A 25648-nucleotide genomic window follows, 5' to 3' on the forward strand; every position below is an offset into this window, starting at 1 on the left:
CAACCAATCTATTTTACCAGTATTTAAATTTCCCTTTCTGGAAAAGATGAATTTTTATTCCAAAGATTTGATTTGTCATGAATGCCTCTATGGCAAGGTTGTTGCAGGCTGATATCTTGGCAGCAGGGCTTGGAGAAACCAATCTTGCTCTTTACGCGTTTGTGTATACTCCTCTTCAGCAAATACACCCTGTAAACAGTGAGTACATGGGTTGGGGGCCTGGGGCCATTGTTGGTGACATTTCTCCCCTTCTTGGGTAACTTTTATATGTCAGTATTTATCTTAATATATGCTTGAAGTGTTTTGGTGTTCTTTCTTCCTTACATCTGGTGGGTGAATGTGTATGGTTGACGATGGTGGTGAACTTGATGGGTACTAACTATGCTTTCTTCTGCTTCTCTCTCTTAAATTTCTTTCTCCTCCATCTTCTTATCTGCTTCTGCCTTTTGGGTATGCTTTCTCATGTTTCAGGAACAAATGGAACCCCAAAGAGGCCGGGAAAGAGCATAGAAACTTATATATTTGCCATTTTCAATGAGAATCTAAAAGACAGAGAAGCGACCGAGAAACATTTTGGCTTGTTTTACCCTGATATGACAGAAGTCTATCCCATCAATTTTACTTAGTTTTAAGAATTATGATGGAGATCATTTTTCTTACTACATGACTTATTATAGCTACAATTAAAAAAAATATGTAGGCTGCAAAATGGTTACAGTGAAGAAAACGGTAAACACCATACTTTCGTAATTTTGGATTTTATGCTTCTTCGTCTTCCTCTTTTTCCTCTGAACTTTAAGCAGGATTTTTTAAGGTAAGTTACCCACTGACTATTTAATTTTTAGGGTTTTAGAGTTATCTTCGTTCTCCAACTTATTGGCCAATTCTCTTTTAGGGTGTTTTATTTGAGATCTTCTAAAGTTGTTTCACACCCACTTGAGTTGATTAATAAAGGAATTCTCACCACAACTAGAATCAGTTTAAGTTTGCAAATGGACGAGGAAGAGTTAACAGAGCAGGTAAATCATATATCTAACTCTTCTTTATGTTTTTGTTCTAGGGTTTCTTCCATTTCAATAACCTTTCCATGCTTATGGATTTGAGATCAGCAATTGGGAATGGATTAAGATTTATTCATATGTTTTTGTTCTTTCTTCCATTATATTTACATGAAATTATAAGGGTTGTTCTCCTCCTGTTTGCATCTTATTCAATGGAGATGCCTCTTTTCGGTTTTGTCAGGGGAATTTAAATACCCTTTTCAACAGTTAAACCCATCTCAATACATCATTTGTATTTTTATATGCCTATTTTAGTTTGATTCAGATTTAGAGTTCACATTTTAGTTAAATTTCTTAAGCTGGTATCTTTTCTGCATTATTTTGTTATTTCATTATATTGATTTGAAATTTTTGATATTTTGTTGCTCGAATAAAATTTCATTTGGTTCTATTACAGGAATACAATTGAATCTGACACTGAACCTTCTTACTTGGAGTGTTGTTAAGGAGGTGAGTTCTCAATCTGATTGTACAATAAGTGTTTGATGAAATGCATGACTAAACTTGGCTACATGTTAATACTTATTGTGTTATTGTGTTATAGAGAGTGGAACATCTACTAGGAGTTGAAAGTCTCAATCTTATTTGCTTAAGGTTATTGCATATATAGTCACCAGTTTGTCTTTATTTGCTGCTAATTGCTATGTATACTCTCCCCTTTGATCATCTCATTACATATATGTTCCTGTATTTGCTCACGTGAAGAGACATGATTTGGGATGGCCTTTTGATTAGGAATAGAGTTTTGTAATTAAAAAACATATTACATACGGTCTTTTAGTTATTAAGTAGAACATATTTCTTATCACGAGTACTATCAAATAAGTTATTCATTGGTTTTCACCGGAACTTAAATTAGAATTTGGCAGTGGTGTCAGCGACTGTTGCTGGAGTTTTTGGTCGTTTTATGACTACCTTACCTCTTACTGCAAGGTTTGCACTTTTAATAGCTTTGTTCCTCTTGATGTGTGTCAAAAAAGGTGTGATTTAAGTTTGGTAGATTCATATTTTCACCACTTCGAATTTTTGATTTGTCATGTGTGCCTTTATCCACTTTCACTTTAGTGGCTTTTGTTTCACTTTGGGTTTCTGTTAGACATGTATTTGGTGGTTTTCTTATGTTCTTTTGTGTTTTTATTTGAATGGTTTATCTATCTTATTTATCTAATTTAATGATGGATCTCTGGTGGGTTGTGATAGTTATGACTATTTAACTCCCTTTTTGTTCATGAACAGCAGAGTAAGACACGTCAGTTCTGAAATTGTCAGACAAAGCATTGCCGGAAACCAGCATTCTGACACGGATCCTACTTTAGTTTTCAAAGCTTGGTATTTTGTTGGCTTTTACAATGGCAAGCAAGGGTCGGTTTTTCTTTCCTAAAAATTAGTAGAATATGTTTTTTTCATATATTGCAGTTCTACAACTCAACTTCGTGGAAATAGCATGAGGCGGGTTCTAACTAAACAACAAATTCCTCGTGTGAACACTTGATTTGCTTAAGATATTTCTCGACTCATTCTTAGAGAACTCTAATGAAATACCCTTCTAAGTTAAATCACTAAAAGTATATAGGCGTATTGGTGATTCCTTAAACTTTGATGTTCAACTTCTGACTGAATCTCGTGTCCAGCCTTGCTCCTAGGTGATATGATAAAAATCACGACGTTTTAATTATATCGGATACACATACATTTCTGTTTGTCATCCAACTGACTAAGATTGATCAGATTTAACATGTATGTTTATTCAATGTAGAAACATGTTGTTCTGGCCAAGAAAACCAACATCTGCCAAGAACAATTTCGCTCCAGTAAAGAAAGCGAATAGAAAATCAGTAGTTTCGATAATTCATCCGAGCGCATTTCTGAAGAATTTAATTTCATATTCTTAATAATTTGTTGTTTGTTATGATTGTCAAGTTTTATTTCAAAATTTAAAGTTGTTGATTTAAACATATTGTGTATACGTAGGATGCTGAACCTAAGTCTGCCATAGATTTCTGATTAGTTTTGCGAATTCTATATATTGGGTTTATATTAATTTTTCAATTCAATTTCAGATGTTGACGCGAATGAAATAGTCCAAACTTTTATTTGGTTTGATAGAAGTAATATTCACAGTGGTTGTTACAATTTATGTGTTAAAGAATGATTATGTGTTAAAGAATGATGAGAAAACTAAGAAGTGGAAAGGAGCTTCTTCTGAAATAGATCTTTGAAATGTTATTTTGAGGGTTTGTATTTCTTTTGTTTTATTTGTTTGAATCAATACTTGATTTCTGATCAGCGCACCGAAGCGGACAGTGGACACCAAGAATCTCAGTGAAAAAGCGAAAAGGATTTTGGAGTATGCAGAGAGAATGGATTGCAAAAGATGTCTAACTCCTGAGGACATTGTTGAGGGTCGTCAAATTTGTTCTAGGCATTTGTCCTACATATATTTCACATTTATTGGTGTTTTCATATTATTTGTCATTTCACTAAATTTCAATTCAAATTATGGTACACAAATCTCTTCATTAATGTTATAATAATGTGTACTTGCTGAAATTTGTGAGATGTTATTCATGGAATAGACCCTTGTGCAACCTCTTTATTTATTTTTGAAGGCAATTTTAACTTTGTGTAATTGTTATTATATGTACTCATATTTAGTTAACTACTGTTTTAATGGGTGGTTTATTTACAAAATTGCTACAATTTAGGTGTAATTTTTTATAGGTTACCATCATTCTGATAAAGTTTTTGGAGCTCTTGTAAGTCAACTGTGTAAAGTACTTCAGAAGAACGTCCGTGCCGGAGGCACGGGCTATACCCTAGTACTCCAATAAAAATATAATAAGCCCTTTACATTTTCAACAAAAAAAAAAAGCCCTTTACATTTTTGCCTTTGGGACCGCCTATACAATGTGGTAGTTGGGACTTCCAACAGCTCATTAATGTTGACTCGTATTAATACGTTATCTGATCCCAACTCTCAAAAAATCCTTTTTCCTTGTTTCTACAAGAAAACACAGGAAAAAGAAATTCAAAATCAAAACTCCAAACAAGAAAAGAACAGAAAAAAGAAAGCAAAACACAAGTAGTAGTAGTAGTAGTCATTTGATTCAAGTCATCTTTTTGTCAGCCTTTTTCCACCTATTTCCCTTTTCTATTCCAAATTTCCAATCAACCCTAACTCCTAAACTTCGATCCCCTCTCGTTTTCCTCTTCAATTTGTAAGTTCACCCTAACAATTTCTTCAATTTTCGCCTCATTTCGTTCTATATTTTTCATAAATTTGATGCATTAATAAATAATCATCTTTCAAGTTTTGGTTTGTATCAAATTTCTTAATTTTCCTTTTATGGGTTTTGTATTAAATTTGAAATGGGGTTAGTTTCTTGTTTCCTCTGAATTTGCAGGAAAAGAACAAGAAAAAAAACCACAGAGATCAAAGAGACTTCCTTTTAACACTTGTTATATTGGAAAAGATTATTTTATGTTCATTGATGAGTAATTTAGTTTCACAAATCACTTTGACCTAAACCATAGAGAGAAGATTGAGAATTTGGGAATTTTAGTTTAGGGTTTATGAATGTTTTGGTCAAATTTGTTATGGTTAATTAGTTTATAGAGGCAAGATGAATGTAGTTGGTAAAGTAGGTAGTTTAATTTCTCAGGGGGTTTATTCAGTTGCTACCCCTTTTCATCCCTTTGGTGGGGCAGTTGATATAATTGTCGTAGAACAGCCGAATGGTACATATCGAAGCACGCCTTGGTATGTACGATTTGGTAAGTTTCAAGGTGTTCTTAAGGGCACCGAGAAGATTGTTCGAATATCTGTAAATGGTGTTGAGGCTAAGTTCCATATGTACCTTGATAATTCGGGCGAAGCTTACTTTGTAAGAGAAGTGGTGTCTGATGAAGACATCGAAAAAGAGGAGAATGTTAAGAGTTCTGTTAGTTTGGGAGAAGATGATAATGTTGATAAGTTAGAGGCTGAAGAGGTAAAGTATTCCGATGGGTGTATTTCATTAGGTAATGGTCAAGCTGATAACGAATTTCAGGACCAAGAATCAATAAATGTGAATTCTGCTGGAACATCGGATTACCAAGGTTACCATTATGATAGTTTAGATCAGTTGGAAAATGTAGTCGAATCCCAAGGTTCAGATTCGGAAGTGGTTTTAATCAGTGTCGATGGTCATGTGTTAACCGCACCAATCTCTTCCTTGAAGGAGAACATGGATAATGTCCAATTAAGTACACCACAGTTTCATCTAGGTCCTGGTGAGGGAGCCGAGTTTAGCGAAAATAATGAGGAGTTAAGTACTAGTCAAGATACATGGGCTTCTGATTATTTAAACGATATGGATGCTTCTGCACATAATAGTTTATCTGAAGTTGTCATCACAGAAAATGATGACACAAATTCCGCCAGCCGTCTTGTGGAGATTCATAAAATTGATCAGGTAACGGTGAGTCATGTTCAAGATACTAGTAATGATCATAGCATAAAAAGTGATGTGGGTGACTCTAGTGCCTTAAGGGCGGCTATTGGTATGAGAAGAAGAGAGATATTTAAGAGCTGTCTGGAATTCCCGGAATTGAATGAACCTGTTCCAGATGAAGAGTTGCCAATTACGGATAATTCAGATAGTATAGTTTCAAATATGATCTCTGAGTATTCGATAAGTAATGATGTAGACGAGAAAGATAAACAAATTAGCTCATCGATTCAAGCTTCTGGTATACTAAATCCTGATTCTGAACTAGAAAGCACTAGTGTTGATAGATCCGAGACAAAGATTTCTAGCAACGGTTCAAGAGATGATGCCGGAATAGGTAAACTCAGACTTTTCTCATCAACGATATTATTATGCCACTGTTTTTACCATCTACTTGGATGTAATGGATTTGATTTATCTTTGTTCTATGCAGGATTTGAGATTTCACTATGTGGGCACTTACTATATGCTGGTTTGGGGTTGAATCGTGCGAATGAAGCCTTTGATTCACACCGCGTATCTGAGGAGGACTTCAAAGCTTCAGCACAATCTATTACAAATAATGAAACTCTTGTTATTAGATATAAAGGAAGGTATTTTACTTGGGAGAAAGTTGCACCTATAGTACTTGGAAAGGTTGCATTTGGTTTGGATTTAGCTTTTGAGGCAAGCCAAGCAATTTCTATTGAGAAAGATGAGACTCTAAAATCTGGGGATGATTCTCCAAGACTCGCTACTACTCCATCTGGTCGAAGTTGGAGACTCTGGCCAATTCCATTCAGGAGAGTTAAAACCCTTCAACACACTACTAGTAATGCTTCCAGTGAGGAGGTATTTCTTGATACTGAGTCAGGCTTGCTTAACCAGCCTGTGGAATCATCTCCAAAATCTAGTCACGAGTCTCCTCGCAAGCAACTTGTAAGGACAAATGTTCCGACTACTGAGCAGATTGCTTCGTTGAACCTGAAAGATGGTCAAAATATAATAACCTTCAGTTTCTCTACAAGAGTTTTGGGAACGCAACAGGTATGCCATACCCTATAAAGATTATTTGTATGAGCTAAGACAATCAGTTCGATAATATTCTTCTGCTAAATGCTGAATCCTACTCTTCCTTACAGGTTGATGCCCATATTTACTTGTGGAAGTGGAATGCACGAATAGTTATATCTGATGTCGATGGGACCATTACCAAGTAAGAATTCGTAATTCTTATGCACATTAGGCATACAAGTATTACTAAAACTTCTTACAATCAATACTACGAAGCACGCTGCACACGTACTCGCTTATAACCTGTACATGACTTGCACGTGTCCCACAGAAAATGTTGCCTGATTTGAATTTTGTTGCCTATCCACTTTTGTTTGTAGTAATTTTGTTAATGTGGCAGATGTAAGTTGCTTTAACGTGAATATCTTTATATCTGTATTATTAGAAAAGAAGAGTAAGACTACTATAAATGAGTGCTGAATAATTCCGTAGATCAAAAGGATTGATTCATTGTTATGTGTATACTCAGGTCCGATGTCCTAGGGCAATTCATGCCTTTGGTCGGGAAAGATTGGACACAATCTGGCGTAGCACACCTTTTCTCTGCCATTAAGGTATCAAGCGAACTGTTTAAGTATCACTTTTGATTTTAATTTCGGTCGATAGGTGTTTGTTCCATTTAATCTAGTACTTTACTACGTCAGCCCTATTACACTTTCAGCGGGAAAAAGAGGGACCATTCAACGACTATTTAATTTTGCCAAATTTTTCCTAGTTATTACGCTTGTTTTTCCCGTTTCTCGCTGATACCCCCCTTTAAGGAGAAACTGTTTTACGTTTTTAGTGATTATAACTGTAAAGACCATTAAAACATTTTATTTCTTAAAACTTTGATGGTCATAATAGTGTTTGTTTAGTAGTATGAGGTTTTTGGTTGGATTGTTGAGTTGATTTTGAGAATTGTCTGCAGTCTTATGCTTTCTGAGGATATCTCCATTTATAGTTTTGTCGTGAATGATATTTGTTTTTGGCAGTATGCATACGAGTACTATTAAGTTTGAACCACATGGACCTCTGATATGCTTTTGTCATGTTCCTTTTAATCTGAAATTGATTTTTTAATTATGTCTTGCAGGAAAATGGTTATCAGCTACTTTTTCTAAGTGCACGTGCAATCGTTCAGGCGTATCTAACTAGGAGTTTCCTCCTTAACCTAAAACAGGTATAAGATCTCCTCCTATCTAGTTCCCACATCTCTCAGGTTTGAGCTATCAAGTTCCTCGGTGCCCTGTAGGATCAATAATGTTCTCAATTTATTTAACATTCTAAACCTGCTAAAGAATTAATAACTGTCGCATGCTTGCAGGACGGTAAAGCTTTACCAAACGGGCCAGTTGTCATTTCACCTGACGGATTATTTCCTTCGCTCTATCGAGAAGGTGAAATCTTGTTCCAAGAATAATAACTTTTTGCCTTCTATTTAGTTAATATTTTGAATGAACAAACTAAAAAGTTAAGATCCTTCTTTTATTGAGTCCAGTCATTTATATAACTTATGATCAATATCATATGCGGCCTTCATTTTTCATGTTTGTAACTTTTAGCGTGAACTTATGATCAGTATCATGTTCCTTATTGGAATAATCTGACTTGTCTACTTTTCTCTATTTATCCCTAGTAGTGATGCATGATGGATTTATTTGTTTCTCTCATATATATTCATAATCCTGATCTCTTATGTTCGTCGTGACTGTGGATGGGAATATCATTACACAATTCTTCTATTCTTTTGTCGTGTGAGATACTTGCGTATTCCGTATAGCAATTTATGTGGCATCCACATAGTGGCAGTCATATTTGTCAAACAATATCTCTGGGTCTCACTGTGGAACACATTCTAGTGTCAGTTCATGATACAGTAGTCTATACAAAATTTCTTGCTTTACTTGTCTGACAGAATTTCTTCTTTTCTGTGACAGTCATAAGAAGAGCACCCCACGAGTTCAAGATAGCATGTTTGGAGGTGAATATTTCGAAACTCTTGCACTCTACTTCACCATATAATTTGGTATCGGTTGACATATTTTCATGTTATAACATATACGGCTCTGTTTTTCCTATAACAGGATATCAAAGCGTTATTTCCCGCTGATTACAACCCATTCTATGCTGGTTTTGGGAATAGAGATACCGACGAACTCAGTTATAGGAAGATTGGTATACCAAAAGGCAAAATCTTTATTATAAACCCCAAGGTACATTTCCTCAATATCTTCTTTTCCATGTTTGTTCCTTTCCATTTTGGTGATTCTGGGAAGGAAAATGAACAAGGTCCATCCTACTTAAACTTGCAGGGTGAGGTAGCCATTAATCACCGGATAGATGTAAAGTCATATACATCCTTGCACACTCTAGTCAACGACATGTTCCCTCCTACTTCGCTCGTCGAGCAGGTAATGCATTCTCTTCCTTCTTTTCTTTTTTCACTTTTCTGCAGTCAGAAAACAAGCCTATTAAATGAAAACAAGCAATCCTTGTTTTACATTCGATTTCTTGTCGATTCTTACCCATACAAACTTTTCTCTAACAATTCTCGTAACAATCGGAATTTTCGATATTGCAGGAGGATTATAACTCATGGAACTTCTGGAAAATGCCGTTGCAGATAAACATTGACTGACAGATGTATTCCAAAACGAGTATAGCAATAGCAGGAGATGATGGAAGGAGAAGGTCTCAATTGTTTTTTACTGTTACCCTAATTTGTTCATCTCTCCTTGTAGCAGAATGGGTTTGTTATTCTTTTTTGTTTTCCTGAAGTAGAATAGAAGGATGTTGTAGTACTAGATCTCTCACTTTGTCATTCAGATTAGGGTGTTGTAATTTTTGAACTTTTACTAAATAAAGAGAAGATTTTCCTCTCAAGAATTTGGAGAAATACGAGCTACGAATACCCAAAAAAACAGATTATAGTACTATATGTGCCGCACATGTGAACAGTAATTTATTGTCTATGACGCCCGTAAGGACGAAGTATGCCCTAGGTGAATAGACTCACTCAGAAAACCTCAACACTTTCTAAGCTAAGCTTTCAGCAAGCACCTATACAAGCCATCTCAACACTTGCTAAGCTAAGCTTTGAGCATGCACCTATACAAGCGATGTAGATATACAAGCGATGTGGGACCATGCTCACAACTACGAAGTATTGTTTTTGGTGAAAAGACTAACCCAAAAAACCTCGACATTTGTTAAACTTTAAACACGCACCTAAGAACAAGACCTGGATGCTTATAACGGCCAGGCATACTTTCCATTTTTTATCAAAAAGGGAGGTTCCCTGTCATTTATTAGAGCAAAATAAAGAATAAAACCATGAAGAAACAAAGGTTCCTCAAATATAACAAGTTTTCATTCATCAATCATCATAACATATAAATCAGCATATATTTCGTCGAAAAATTCGAATTCATTTTAAGATACTCATAAGAGCAAAAACTGAGGAGTAAGGAACATACAAGAACGTAACCAGACGTAACGGTGTCAACAACGGGATTGTGTCAAGAGATCACAAGTTTAATCCCACATGACCTATTTACCTTGAGATGGAAGAGAAGAAAAACATATTGTGGCAGTAAGCCAGTTTATTTGGAAACTGTAAATAATTTAGTTGTTCGATTTGTACTACTTCAATTAGAAATTCAAAGATTATCACAAATTGCTTTTGTAAAATCAGTTGTTGATGAAGAACCTCCAAGATCAGCTGTTCGGTATTTCCCGTCTGCTATGGTTTTGATGATGGCACTATGAATTTGTTCAGCTTTGTCGTTGAGCTTCAAATGTCGTAGCATCATAACTGAGCTCAATAGCAGAGCCGTGGGGTTTGCTATATTCTGAAATAATCAACAAGGGAAGGAGTAAAATATATATATCTATATATCAACACGATTGTACAATTTTGATTTTTGACTTCAATCTGAATTTTGTAAGTTATTTTTATGTAACACGGGCACTCCTTTTCAATATTCTTGTGTAGGGTCCGATACTCGGATTCTCAGATACTTGTGTAGGTCTGTAGGATACTTGGATACTCTTACTGAAAACCGTCTAGTCAACTTCAGTGGGTATAAATATAATGTGAGATTTCATATCTTGTTTGTACTTGCCTAAACCATGCTAAGATAATAAAATACAACCATAGGTTGTAACTTTAGGTTACACAAGCAAATATGCATAAGGTCATCATAGCTACAATTTTACACTTTCGCGTTTTTTCCACCGACTACAAATACGGTTGTGTTGCAAATTAATTAAAAACTCGAACCAACGTGAGAAGACAAGTGTTGTAACTAGTTATACGGTTTTCATATGTTTGATGGGGATATGTGATGAGTGAGTGAGTAAGAAAGAAAATAATCTAAAGAGTAAGAGAGAAATGTAATCATTGCTCACCATGCCAGCAATATCAGGTGCCGAACCATGGACTGCCTCAGCTAAAGCAATGCCTCCCTCACCGATGTTACAGCTAGAAAAAGGACAAATAGATTAGAATGAAAAGTTACTGATAGCACATGCAGGCACAAGGCGAAAGAGGAAAACACGAAAAGGGAAGGCATGATATAACGATTTGTTATACCTGGGAGTTAAACCCAAGCCTCCAACCAAACCAGCACACAGGTCACTAATGATATCTCCGTAGAGGTTAGGCATCACCAATACATCAAAAAGTGCAGGATTCTTGACAAGCTGTTAAAAAAGCAAATAATAGAGAGTAGCATCAATCAAAACTGTGAAATTCAAGATGCCAACCAAATGCATGAAGAATTAACATGAGAGTCGAATATATAATCGTTAAAGAATCCATATTTCAACCTTCTCTCCACTGCAGAGAGCACTGTTTAAATCTCACCATTAAAAAATATTTGTTTAAAACATTTTTGATTTGTAATCAATGATCACTTTACTTGTATTTTGTTTGAGATTAGAGTAATATCCTACTGCATGGAGTCGTGGAAACCCAAAAAAACTGGGAGACTATCTTGATAACCAACTGTTGGGACTCGTTTAAATAATTAGAACATTATTATATTAGCAAATGAATATATATATATATATATACATACATACCATCATACAAGCATTGTCGATGATTACTTCCTCGTAAGTTATTTCAGGGTACTTCTTTGCAACCTCACGGCAACACTGCAGATACACACATAACTTGTTATGACATTATCAAACAATGAATGCAGAAAATTAAGTTTGAGCTAATAAATTAACATACCGTGAGAAACAAACCATCAGTCTTCCTCATAATGTTTGCTTTGTGTATGGCAGACACCCGCTCACGGCCATTGGTCTTGGCATAGTGGAAAGCATATTCAGCCACTCTAAGACTTGCTTGACGAGTTATGATCTTGAGACTCTCAACTACACCTCTCACCACCTGATAAAATACAGATTAAGAACGAAGAAGTCTAGACTGAAAAATTATTTAAATGGTATAGGACATTAGAGATAAAGAAAGAAATAAAAATGCCGAGATATTGGTGATGAATAATTACTTGGTGCTCAAGTCCACTATATTCTCCTTCGGTGTTTTCACGAATTGTGACAAGATTGACATCATCATAACGAGTTTTGTATCCAGGAAGACTGTAACAAGGTCTAACATTTGCATAAAGACCGAGTTCTTTCCTTAGTGTAAGGTTCAAAGACCTATGTCCTTTCCCGATTGGTGTAGCCATTGGACCTTTTAGTCCCACACGATTTCTCCGAACTGATTCCAGACTATCCCATGTGAGAAAGCTCTGTGTTCGGGGGTCTACTGTATGTCCAACAAAATGTTCTTCCCATTCTATTGGCACATCAGCTGTACTCAATACCTGCATTACATTAATAACAAGGGTTGTACAATTAGACATTTTAGTGCTTATGAATCACTCAACCGTCCAAAAATCCTACAACAAATTATGAAAATTAAAGTAACCGGATGCTAAGTCCAATAGGTTCGTTCATTTTGAGAAGCATAAAGTAATAAACATCTAGTGACATAGTGGGACACGCTTCAGCGCTAGATATTGAAAATTTATACATTGAGTAACTTTGATTACTATTACACTGACTAAATTACAATTAGCGATAACGAACGACGAATATTCAATTACTCTACATTGACTTCATTTGGTCTCTACCATCTTTCATGGTTAGAGCAAGCTTAATTTTTCACTAACATCATTAGTACATTACAACATACACTCACCCAAATAGCAGTGACGAACTACCTTAACAAGGTAGTTCTCTACTGCATATTCGGAATTCGGAAACTAAATTAGTTCTTGTCTGCATTTTCTCCTTATCTGTTCTCTACTTCTTTCCACAGGCTGAACAAGGTTGTTTCCTATCTTTAATCAGGCACTTATTTTGACACGTAAAAGCTCTCATTTTGATGCATTATATGAAACCTAATTGTCCAAATTCAACACTAGAAAACTTAAATAATCCAAAACTAGCTAATACTACCAAAATGCTTCAGTTATTCTAGAAATTATAGAGATTCAGCATTATGAATCCTCAGGCAATTCTTTGATATTGTTCAAGTTAAATCTGAATGATCATCCCGCAATAGTTTATAGTTAATAAATGTCATAAAATCATAATATTAAGCATAATTGACATAAATTAAAAGACAAAGCATGAAACTTTTGTCTCCAAATCTAAGGCGTCAAATTGTCAAATACTTTGAAAACAAAAGAAAGTTCGAAATTATTATAAAGACAAAAGGGTAATGAAGAAAGACAAAAGAAGGGTTTTTTTCAGAAACCTACTTTCTTGACGGATTCTGCAATCTCAGGTCCGATTCCATCTCCAGGGAATAAAGTTGCTCGAATCGGAGTACTTGGAGAACCATTAGATGAAAAAGTTCGATTGGGAGATGAAAGTGCCCCAGAGAAACAAGGGTTTGCGAGAAAGGGAGTTGAGATCTGTTCAATCGAACGGTTTCGAAGAACTCGTCTGATGATTTGAGAAGCCATGGACGGGTTAGAGAGAGAAAGAAGAAAGAGGGTGAGGAACAATAGAGAGAGAGAGAACAAAAAGACAGAACGTAGCTTTGGAAGTATAAAGTACAGTATTAAATAAAACAGCGTTTTTTCGGTTTTTACCGATTTATTGGAGGTCAACCTTTTCTGCATGACGCCGGCCTGAGTAGGGGTGGGAATCGGGCGGGCTCGGGCTACCAAGCGCCGGGCTCGGGCTCGGATAAGCCGAGCCCGAGGTAATGAGCCGGGCGGATCGGGCCGGGCGAATCTAAGACATGAAGTGTCCATAGCCCGTCCGAGCCCGACTACCCGAACGGGTTCCAACGGGCTCGGGTCGGGCGGGCTCGGGTCGGGCGGGCTCGGGTTTATTGAATTATTAAAAAAATAAAAATTAACAATAATTTAATAAAAAAACATTAATTTAATAAAAAAACAATAATTAAATAAAATACCAACCATTATATATATGATTATCATCATAAACAAAATTACATAATCACCCATTTTAATAACAAAAAGTACATTTCCCTCCCTCCAACACTTTAATAACAAAAAGTCCAAAATATAAACAAAAAGTTACATTTCTCTCCTTCATTCATTAATCGAGCAATTGAACTTGAGAAATGCTAGGACCAGGAGTTGGTTCGGGAAACCCGTCGTTTAACGGATCAAACTCCTTCAAAGTAACATTAAGCTCATGTTTCCACCAATCCTTAAGACAAACACAACACTCCAACATTTCCGGAGTTAGGCTACTCTGATAGTCCCCCAAAATTCTTTTACCTAAAGAGAAAGCCGACTCGGAAGCAACAGTCGAAACCGGGACAGCAAGAACATCACGTGCTATTCGGGACAAAATCGGATACCTCTTCTCGTTCTCACTCCACCAACCCAAAACATCAAACTTTTCAATATTATCGACCGCAGGATCTGGCTCAAACTCGTATCTAGATATTTCTTCGGAAGCGGTAGCTATTGGGTCCTTTCGGACTCTCTTAATACTTCTCCAAAAAGCACCACGCCTAGACGGTCCATCGAGCTCACTCTGAGGTTGATCAACAGTAGACGACGAAGAAACGGATGTAGGCACACTCAAATCAGCCGTATACTCTTTAAATAATTCACGTAACTTGCCGATCATGGTGGCAGATTGCTCGGTAGAACACTTGATAACATGAGCCGAAGTATCGAAACAATTCTCAAGTTCGGTTAAGAGCATATGAACTTTCGTTTTGATCCTTGGATCTAAAATACATGCAACACCAAACAATACGGGAGTTTCACCCCAATACTTGCAAAATTTAGCCTCCATGAAATGAATAATGCCCGCAAACATAGGATCGTGCCGATTATCTAAAAATACCATCCCAATATCAACCAAATACTCCAAGACGGAGTGAGAAGTCACATAATCAACACCAGAAAAGAAGTTGGTTGCCTCATAAAAAGGCTTCAAAAACTTGTACAACAAATTGGCGTGCTGCCAATCACTACTCGATAAGACAAAAGGCGGAGATCGATCAGATAAGAACGAGTCAATCGGATCCTTAAACGGAAGGGCACTTCTCAACATAAGATAGGTTGAATTCCAATGATGTTTTACATCTAACTGCAATTTTTTAGGAGAATAGTTTTTTGATTCACAATGTGTTCGAAATTGTGCATTTCGAGTCTCCGATGCAGAGATATATTCAAGACAACCTTTCAACCGTGTAAGCATTTCTTTAAACTGGGGAACTTTAAAACCATCCTGAACAACCAAGTTCAAGATATGACAGCAACATCGAACGTGAAATAATTCGCCTCTCAAAGGTAAATGAGGCATTAACTCGATTAAACGAGAAACAGACACAGTATTTGCATTTGCATTATCCATTGACAAGGAAAACACTTTGCCGGATATCATCCAGTCATTAGTTAGCTTATCATACAAAACGTTGGCAATGTGCTCCCCCGTATGAGACTTGTCCAAGAGAATGTAAGAGATGATTCTCTTTTGGACACACCAAATTTCATCAATATAGTGCGCTGTAATGAACATGTAACTAAGCCTCTGGTTCGAAGACCAGATATCAGAAGTAAGAGCAATTCGACCAGGAGCACTAAGTAAAACATTTCTGAGTGCATCTTTTTCTTCCTTAAAGTATTTAAGGATATCATTTCTAACAGTGCTCCTAGAAAATGACTTGAACCCAGGATGGAAGGAATCAGTAATATAAAATTGAAAGAAGGGGTCCTCCACAAATTGCATCGGCAACTCGCGAAGGATTAAAAGCTTGATCGTGTTTTTGCGAGCTCTCGCTTGACTAAACTGAAATGAACCCATATTACCACTGTTTGGATCTTGCACCAACTTTGATTGAGTCAAGTCGATTTTTAGTGCTTTAGCACACTTAAATGTGTGTCTCTTGAAATGCGTTGTCCCGTTAGATGATTTTGAATTTCGAGAAACACCACAAAAGTTACATTTTGCCATTTTAACGATCTTGCCTCCATTTTTAGGATCAGGAGCATCATGAAAAGAATAAAAGTCCCAAACCTTAGAACTTCTGCCTCTCGCACAGGTTGACGTTCCAGTCAGCACATCTACTTCGCCTGCGGGAGAACCAGCAGGGGTAGACACACCAGGAACAGGAGGATCAGCAGTACCAGCAGGAGATACTTCTCCATGAGCACCACTCTGACTCTCCGTCAAATCAACCTAAGTAGAACCACAGCCAACATAGAAAGTCATTCTACTAAGCTGAGTTCATGAGAGATCTAAGATAACGAAATTCATCATCGGTTTGTAGGAACATCAATATTCGTTCGGACATTCAATTTCTAACCAGCTTCCTTGAATCACCCATTTTGGTTACGGTGTTCTAACAACAAAGAAGTGTCCTCAATTGGGAGAACCATATAGGTTCTTCATCAATTCGGTCCTTCTAAGTGTTTGAACAACGTATCCAAAACTGGAATGACAAGTGATCCAGTCTGAAATCATGAGTCCTACAGAGAAGGTAAGAAACATAGAAGTTAGAAATAGGCAAGTTCAAAAACAGACAAGTTTAATAGAAAATTTGTTTTAGAAAAAAGAAAGAAAATAGAAGTGAATGTTAGAAAACTTGTTTTGAAAAAGAAAGAAAGAGAGAAGAAGAGTAGTTTTGAAAAACAGAAACAAGAGAAGTAGTTTTAAAATAGATTAGTTTTAGAAAAAGAAGGAATATAGAAGTGAAGGTTAGAAAACATGTTTTGAAAAAGAAAGAAAGAGAGAAGAAGAGTAGTTTTGAAAAACAGAAAGAAGAGAAGTAGTTTCAAAAAAGATTTGTTTTTGAAAAAGAAAGTAAAGAGAAGACTTAATAACTTGTTTTAAAAAAGAAAGAAAGAGTTTTGAAAAACAGAAGAGAAGTAGTTTGTAAAGGATTGTTTTAGAAAAAGAAAGTAAATAGAAGGGAAGGTTTGAAAAGATTTGTTTTAGAAAAAGAAAGTAAAGAGAAGGTAAGAAAATCTATTTTTAAAAAAGAAAGGAAGAGGGAAGAAGAATAGTTTTGAAAAACAGAAGAAGAGGAGTAGTTTGAAAAAAGATATGTTTTGAAAAAGAAAGAAAGAGAGAAGAACATTTGTTTTTAATTGTCCTGAACATGAAGGCAAGATCATCATTATTAATTAGTTTGAAAAAAGATATGTTTTTAATTGTTTTGAAAAAAAAAAAATACTTTAATCTATGATCTAGTCTCACTAAGTTGTATAAGAAAAGAGATCTAATGGTTCTAAAAATATTATTAATTAGTTAATGGTTCTAAAACAGAACACTCGGATCTGTTTAATCAGACAGATCGATAGTCAGACGACTCAGATCTGTCTGATTTAACAGATCAAACTCAATGTTTGTGTTCTGTTTCAGAACTAAAAATAAGATTATTATCTATGAACTATGATCTATCATCTTGTATCAAAGAGATCTAACGGTTCTGAAACAGAACACTCATTCGAGTTTGATATATTTAATCAAATGAGTGTTCTGTTTCAGAACAAAAAAAAAAAAAAAAAAAATTTCACTATTTTTTTGTCTGTACATGGTACATCTTACATCGACTTTCATCAATCACCAAAAAAAAAAAAAAATTACAACCCTAATCCGATCTATTTGAACAGACCCTAATCCGATCTATTTGATCAGACAGATCAAAGGTTTAGAACTCTGATCTGTCTGATCAAACAGATCTGTTAACATTTAAAGATAAACTAACTATCTAAGATCTAATAACAATATAGTATAACTTTTTACAAATCAAATCAAATAACAAGATCATAACAGAAAATAAAAATAAAAAATCTATCTAAGATGAGTTCGAGGCTTAACCGCTTCATTTGATCTTAAAGATCATCAGCGTATACCTTAACCGAACATCATCTGAAGTCAGAACTCAGAAGCAGATCCCTTTCTCGGTTTCTCCAAAGTCCAACTCGAAACCCACATCGCATGCATCATTAGAAACAGTAGAAGACTAAAATAGAGAGAAGATACTAACCATTTTTGTAGATCCTATCGGTTGGATGATGAAGGTAAGATGACCGGGAACCTTTAATGTTTCGTTGGCTTTAGGTTTTCGTTTTCGTTTTCGTTTAGGTATTAGGCTTTAGGGTTACTTTGATGTTTTAACCTAGATGATGATGATGGTTTAACCAAGATGATGATGAGAGAGAGGTGGAAAGAGAGAGAGAGATCGCCGGAAACAGAGAGAAAGAGCGGCGGAAGAAAGAGAGGGCATTAGGGTTCGGTCAGTGAGAGAGAGGCATTAGGGTTTTACCTGGGAATTGAGCGGTATTTATAGGCCCGATAGATTTAATCCAACGGCTGAGATTACATGTAATCTCAGCCGTTGGATTCATTAAAAACACGCGGACAATTTCGGGCTGATCGCCGGGCTACTCATCGGGCTCAACTAACGGGCAAACTATCGGGCTACTTATACGGGCTACTCAACGGGCCGGGCTACGGACGGGCTTAACGGGCCGGGACTCGGAATTGAGAACCTGTCCGAGCCCGGCCCTATTAGCCCGTTTAATCGGGCCGGGCTAACCCGGCTCGGGGCTGCTTCGGTCATCGGTCTCCCACGGTTCGGGCCGAACGGACCGGATCGCGGGTTTCCGGACCGTTTTCCCAGCCCTAGGCCTGAGTCGTAGTCGTAGTCTCGTAGATACGTTTGAGGGTTTTTTAGTTGGTTGTACACTTGTACAGATGTAACAAAAAACAGCTCCCCCTACAAAATTTTTTGGGGTGGAAGAATATATTTTTTTCCGAAAATTTCCACCCTCTTTTAGAGCATCTCCAATGCAAGACTCAACAAAAATTCTAAATATCGTATGTGTCAAGTGTGAAAAATGGATCTCTAAATGTTCTCTTTCCTATTTGGCCATTTAGAGACACTCTATTGCAAAACCTTCTCTAATGCAATACTCAAGAGAAACTCTAAAAACCTATATTTTAGTTTAAAAGTAATTGAATTGCTTACGTGACACTTAGAGATCCTCTAGAGGGCACTCTCAATTTAGAGTGTCCTCTTAAGGATCTCCAAAGTAAATCTTGATACATCACTTTAGAGATTCATGTTGAGTTTTGCATTGGAGATGGATTTTAAAGAAAAACTCTAAAAAGTCCCATGTGGCACTCTAAGATTTAGAGTTTGAGTGTTGTATTGGAGATGCTCTTAGTATGTATTCGGCCATAGAGAGTCGGCCAACTCGCTTTGTGCCGGTGAATTTTGGTAGAATCTAATTTTTTATCTTTTTCCTCTTCTCACCACCAACATAATCTTCATCATGTTTTTTCTATTTCCTCATTGTCTCGTCCTTTCTCTCTCATCCCCTCACAACTTATCTTTCTTTCTCTCTCTCATTTTCTGTTTCAGTGTAAGGGGAAAGAGAGGAGATATATGGTGGTCAGAGGAGGTGGTGGGAGGAGAGGTGAATGAAGAAAAAGATATTGATGATCCAAAAATTGGTCATCAGTTGATTGAGGTCAATGGTCAACAAAAAATCGAAAGTTCGCGGGTCAACCCGCATCTAGTCAACAGGAGGTTGAATTTAAAGGAGGCTCGCCACTCAAGTCTAGTAGCGCGTGGTAGGGGTGCAGGGTGTGCTCTCCCACAGGGCCCCCAACTAATTTTTTTACTAGTATATAACTTGGGTTATAGGTTAGAGGCCCATTACCCGCATGAGAAGTTAACCCCCTCGTTACCCTACTTTCCCAATTTATCTTCTTTCCCTTTTTAACTTATTCTCTCTTATTTATTTAGCTCTTCTCTGCCTTCTCTCTAGCCCGTAGTCAGGAATCCTACTTACCTTCTTTCTCTCTCTACCGAGTACCCACATTGGAGTTAATGTAAGTATTATTTAATAACTTCTACAAGTTACTAGTTTTTATTTGTTGCAATCTACATCTTACTAGTTACTATTTTTTCACTTCTTATAAAGAAAAAGAAGCAGACTAGTCGAGATTATTAAATTTCAAAAATTAAATTAGGACAAGTACAAATTATTCGACATACAAAAATCTTTTATCATTAAGAAGTAATTTCTATTAAGCTTTTTATTTTATAGTATACTCTTTTGAATTTCTCATTCAATCATAATCATCATAAAATTATTTATAAGATTTTAACTTAGTCAATTTCTAAATTTATATTAGGTCTTGATTGTTTATAAATTTTTTAATACGAAAACAATTAATTGTTCTTTGTTCTTATTTTGAGAATTTTGTTGTATTTAGAATCTAATTATCATGGTCTTGTTTCAGAATTTTGTTTTATTTAGAATTTAATAATCATGGTCTTATTTTTCTTTTGATATTTATATTTTTATTAAGTGTAATTAGATTCAATAATTACTTTTGCTCTAGTGTATCTTTCACGGTTACAACCTATGACACCAAGAAAATATAGATCTAGAGATTTCAAGAGACAAGAAAAGAATAGAAGAACAATTTATTGAATCGCAAAGAGGTCATTTTGATAGATCCATCACCAGAGAGCAACCAACATCGACTGAAAATTTGGTACATGAATAAGAGAGTGCAAAATCACTTGAACTTCATACACAAACTAATAACAATGATCATCATCGTGATGTAGACAATGGTGGGAATTCTGAAAATGCTTCTATTGACAAAGAGTTGGATGAAGATAAACCTAATGATGGTAATTCGTGACTGAATTGAAAAACCGACTGATCCAATTCCTGATAATATCTACGATCCCAGTAAGTGGGGTAGTTTAGATGGAAAATGGAAGGATCCATTAGCTGAAAAAAGTCCAGTTAGAGATCTCTCTATAAAAAAGGGCCCGAAAGATCGAAAATAGGCGTTTTTCTTCAGAATTTTACACAAGATACTTACCGAATGGTGATAAACTGATAGAGTTTAGCTTGTGTACTCTAAAAATGCTGACAAAGTGTCTGCTTTTGTTGTAAATTGATATAGATCTATCTAAAAATGCCGATGAAATAACATTTACGTCGGATCCAAAACAATGAAATTCGACATCATTATCTTGGTAATGTCATACAAATGTTATCTTCTGAAGATAGAGGTGCAATCATTGAAAAAGTCAAAGAAGCTAAATATTTTTCTGTATACTTGATTGTACTCCTGATATCAGACACCAAGAACAAATGAGCTTGATTTTGAGATGTGTTGATATGACAGCTAGTCCGGTAAAAGTGGAAGAATTTTTTGTTGTGAATGACATGTCTAGACTTGGACTTTTAGATGAGTTACAGTCAGCCTTAAAGAGGTTTTGTCTTGAGATTGATGATGTGAGAGGTCAAGGATATGATAGCGGATTGAATATGAAAGGGTGCAAGCAAGGTGTACAAAAAAGACTTCTAGATATAAATCATCGAGCTTTCTATACAACATGTGTTTGCCATAGCTTGAACCTAACTCTTTGTGATTTAATAATTGTTACGGTAAAGCTAAGGATTTATTTAGAGTAGTACAACGCATTTATTCTTTATTTGTAAATTCTACAAAATGTTGGCAAATTTTAAAGGATAATTTGAAAGGGGTTACTATGAAATCACTGTCGACCACGCGTTAGGAAAGCTGTGTTGAAAGTATTAAGTCAATCATATCACAACCTTTAGAAATAAGAGAAACTCTACTCCTGTTAGCAGAAAGTGACAATGACACAAAAATAAGAAGTGAAGCACAATCAATAGCCACGTATGAGCTTGGAAATTTTGGATTTTCATTGTGGAATCACTATTTGGTACAAACTACTAATATATGTTAACTTGGTTAGCAAACGTTTGCAATCAAACGATATTCATATCGATGTTGCGATTGAACTAGTTAAAGGGTTGATTCTTTTTTTTTTTTAAGAAGATATAGAGAAACTGGCTTCAAAGAGGATATGATTAATGCTAAGAGAATGACGAATGAAATGCGACTTGATCTAATTTTTCTTGAGAAACGTGAAATTCGTCGAAACACACTTTGATGAAATTGGTGACACGTCATCACAATTAACTATGCAATCAGGTGAAGAACCTTTTAGAGTTCACTATTTTATTTATTAGTTGATCAAGCTATTGGTTAACTAGAGAGAAGATTTGAACAAATATGAGAAAATTTTTGGATTTTTGTTGAGTCCGAAAAAGTTAAGCAAGTATAAGGGACAATGAGTTAAAAACATGTTGTGACAATCTTTCGAATAGTCTGAGAAAAGATGAATAATCTGATGTTGAAGGAGACAAGTTATTTGCAGAGTTAAAACTCTTACAAAATTGATGGGTCATGAAAATGTCCCATCAGAGTCATTTAAATTAGCCGAGTTAGTCTGTTTCGAGTCTTTATTGTAATAAAATGGTTGATTTTCTTGATTAAGTGTCTTTTGCAGAGTTAGGTTTGAAACCGGTTAGAAAAGGATACAAAGGGTATTTTGGTCATTTAGAGTCGAGGATATTTTGGTAACTTGGCCAAGTTCAGTGCATGGGTGAAAAGTAGAGGTCGAGACGAGTCCGTAGGAGAAAACGGAAGTCAAATCGGAGTCCCGACGAAGGAATAAACCAAGGTCAAAGTTCAGTCAAAAGATGTTGACTAGCGGGACAATGTCGGGCACTATTCTGGCGGCGGTACACCAAGGAACACGTGGCGCGCTCCGGAGGTCGTTTCATCTAATTCCCGTATTCTCTCTAAGCAACAAAATGAGACTTATGAGTATGATCTGATGCATCTCGTTGCAACTTAGTCCGGTGGTCCCGATCAAACGTTTTAATCTCAGCCTCTCCCTTCCGCGTTTTTGAGATCGGACGGTTACTGTGTGTCCCGTGCTTTATTGCGTATTCCGTGTGAACCGAAGCTGTTTAGCTTACGTACTACTGATACGTGGTCAATTCCTAACCATCCAGATCCGTGCTCGGCTTCATCCGACGGTCACTAGCTGCTGCCGCACGTCATTTCATCCGCCGCGAAGCATTCTAGACGCAGGTTCCCAAACCCTAAATGCTTTTTGTTTCCTTGCGACACATGGCGCCTCTTCCTTCCCTCATACACAGCCGCCGACCTTCTTTGTGGATTTTAGGGTTTCTTTCACATTTTAACCCCTAAAATTCCATAAATAACCCTTACTTCTCCCATTTTCTACAATTAAGCCCAACCAAAACCCTAACCCAACTCTATAAATAAATCTCTTGCTCCTCCATTAAAAGCTAGACTTGCAAACCCTCTCAATCCCCTCTTAGCCTTCCTTTCTCCTCTTAGCCTCCTTTTCTCTCTACCTCTTCTCAACTAAAAACCCTAGCCACCATTCTTTTCTTCTACTTTCTCTACCACCTTCATCTTTTCTCTACATTTTCTTTCTACTCTAATTTCTTCTTCTAACCTTCTAATTTCTCCATACCTTCTTCTCTAAATCTCTTCTTCTTCTATCTCTCTTCTAAATTTCTCTTCTTTCATCTTCTAAAAAGCTATTATTTGGAGTTTTGGGTAATATTCTTGGAACATTTGGAGCTAATATTGGACATCAACATGGAGGCACAAGGAGCTATGGATCTAAATCTCATTTGGTGATTTCTTTTCATTATCTTTTGTAATTCTATTTACTTTAGAATTTCAATGAATATTACTTTAGATTTCATGAGTAGCTAATCTTGTATCTAGGGTGTAGAGGAAACCCATACTTGGGCTTATTTTGAAATATGTTATTGATTAATGAATCCTTGTATTGAGCTTCAATGTCTATTAATTGTTATTTCATATAGATCTTATAATCTTGTATTTATTCATGCTTCATAGTGAGATATTTCATGCTTTTGTTAAGTTATTAGATGGGATATGCTTATTAGATGATGAATGATTATTAAGGAATATAACATTTATATGATGATCAATTAAAATTACTTGATTTTGAAATGTGTTATTAAAGAATATCTTCCGAAATCTAAATAGTTTATTATGTTAGATTTTGAGTTATATATGAAAAAGGAATTTGTTGATTGAATGCATGTTTTAGATAGTCCATTTATGTGGTGAAATCAAGAACCCTAGATTTCTTTCTCATCTTGATTTCATTATTCTTTAGTCTTTTCTTGTTTTCTTTTAAAAATAGTTTTCACAAAATCAAACCAAAATTAATGAATGGAGGGTTAATTTAAGATTTAGATAAAATTACTTGTCCCTTGGAACGATTTCCCGATTTACTAATTTTACTATAACTTGATCCCGTGCACTTGCGGGAATAGACCGTTTTTAGGCCTATCAAGTTTTTGGCGCCGCTGCCGGGGATAGGTTAATTTTATTTTCAATCTTGAATTGGTTTTTATTTTTGTTTTTGTCTATTTTGATTACTTTGACCAATGAGAATTCAGATCACATGTAGAGCATGTACGTGTATATGTATGCTAGACACGGAAAGTCAGACCATGTGATCTGTCTCGACGGCGTTAGCCAAGAGGGATCTACCGCGCCCGTAGGGCGCGGTGGGAACCTAGTAACCATAAAAGGGATGATTCCAAGATTTTAGCTCCAATCCACATGATATACTTGCTGGATTGGTAGTCGGTTGCTAAAGGGACAATGATTTAGTGCGTCTGGAGCATTTTAAGGAACTTGCAACGTGGCTTTGTTGACTTGATTTTAATCCGAACTTTGACTAGCTATAAGTCTCTCATATGAATTCCGATTGGACTCCCGTTTTCTCCTACGAGTTCGTCTTGGACTGTACTTTCACTACAACACTAATTTCCACTGGGATTGCCAGAACCAACAAATGACCAAAATGCCCTCAGCATGCCTTTCTCTCGATTTTAATCGTTTTTCACACCGAACTCCGTAAAAGACACCTGAGAAAGAAAATCAAACAATTTATCAGAGTAACCGCTCGAACTAGACTAACTAACCCGAATTAAGAGATTCAGATGAGACATTTTCATGTCTCATCAGGTATAAAACCATATAGCCGGTCCATTAACAAAATATGAAAATACCCAAATTACAATGTCTGTGAAAGTTCCCCCAAGAGCGAGGTTCACATGAACATAAAAAGCTCAGCGCTCTCTATATTCCCATTCTTGACAAAAGTCTTATCATCGTCATTCGGTAAATCTATCCAATACTCTCTGTCATTTGAGCCACCACTAGGAAAATTTGAACCCTTATAGTCAATTGGAGAACCTCTCGACTCCCCTTTCTTCTACAACATAGCCCCGTTTTTGAAAACCCATGACACGGATGAAGGCAAGTAGACCTCGTCTGGATGGAAGTAAACAGTTGGCCCGTAATGTTGTATGAGTGCATCAATTTGGGGCCCATTGGGCATTGCATGTAGAGTGGGGTCAAGGTTTTTCAAGCACGAAATATTTATTTCGTCTTCAGAAGTCCAATAGCTACTGTGAAAGAAAGTTCCAACAGATACACCTTTCCCATCATTCCTCGATGGCAAGGTCTTGTGTCCCAAACACGGAAAGGAAACTTGTTAAAATCTGTATAAAAAACCATATCATGGGTCTCACAGGACACTGTGAGATCAGCTCGAACACATCTCACTTCGTCGAGCCGAGGTTTTCCTGGACTATTAGTGAC

At 36.2% G+C, this 25648-nt stretch overlaps 2 protein-coding genes and 1 long non-coding RNA gene across 4 annotated transcripts; 2 read left to right on the forward strand and 1 right to left on the reverse strand.

Annotated features, from left to right (window-relative positions):
- Nucleotides 1-97: 97 nt before the first annotated feature.
- On the forward strand, nucleotides 98-3690 carry LOC147558387 (uncharacterized). The gene is made up of 6 exons (XR_015234369.1): nucleotides 98-372; nucleotides 472-814; nucleotides 896-1019; nucleotides 1459-1511; nucleotides 2298-2423; nucleotides 3349-3690. It is a non-coding gene; the product is annotated as an uncharacterized LOC147558387 (long non-coding RNA).
- Nucleotides 3691-3917: 227 nt separating this feature from the next.
- On the forward strand, nucleotides 3918-9469 carry LOC147558388 (phosphatidate phosphatase PAH1-like). 2 transcript variants are annotated; one of them, XM_086660036.1, is made up of 11 exons: nucleotides 3918-4279; nucleotides 4466-5888; nucleotides 5985-6577; nucleotides 6673-6746; nucleotides 7074-7158; nucleotides 7680-7766; nucleotides 7911-7983; nucleotides 8524-8567; nucleotides 8671-8799; nucleotides 8899-8997; nucleotides 9168-9469. In XM_086660036.1, exons 2-11 carry the CDS (start codon nucleotides 4685-4687, stop codon nucleotides 9222-9224), a joined length of 2445 nt encoding a protein of 814 aa, XP_086516162.1. In that variant the 5' UTR covers nucleotides 3918-4279; nucleotides 4466-4684; the 3' UTR covers nucleotides 9225-9469. The 2 variants fall into 2 exon arrangements, with proteins under 2 accessions (XP_086516162.1, XP_086516163.1); XM_086660037.1 differs by having other exon boundaries at nucleotides 3964-4279; nucleotides 4441-5888.
- A 465-nt stretch (nucleotides 9470-9934) lies between these two features.
- On the reverse strand, nucleotides 9935-13689 carry LOC147558389 (isocitrate dehydrogenase [NAD] catalytic subunit 5, mitochondrial-like). The gene is made up of 7 exons (XM_086660038.1): nucleotides 13372-13689; nucleotides 12109-12429; nucleotides 11829-11990; nucleotides 11672-11746; nucleotides 11181-11290; nucleotides 10997-11069; nucleotides 9935-10437 (listed from the first exon to the last, which is right to left on the reverse strand). The coding sequence occupies exons 1-7, from the start codon at nucleotides 13576-13578 to the stop codon at nucleotides 10246-10248; spliced, it is 1140 nt and encodes a 379-aa protein (XP_086516164.1). The 5' UTR covers nucleotides 13579-13689; the 3' UTR covers nucleotides 9935-10245.
- Nucleotides 13690-25648: the final 11959 nt, after the last annotated feature.

The sequence above is a fragment of the Eschscholzia californica genome, unplaced genomic scaffold (assembly GCF_041429995.1).
Source record: "Eschscholzia californica isolate CP2 unplaced genomic scaffold, dmEscCali1.0.p SCAF_2, whole genome shotgun sequence".
NCBI classification, from domain to species: Eukaryota; Viridiplantae; Streptophyta; class Magnoliopsida; order Ranunculales; family Papaveraceae; genus Eschscholzia; species Eschscholzia californica.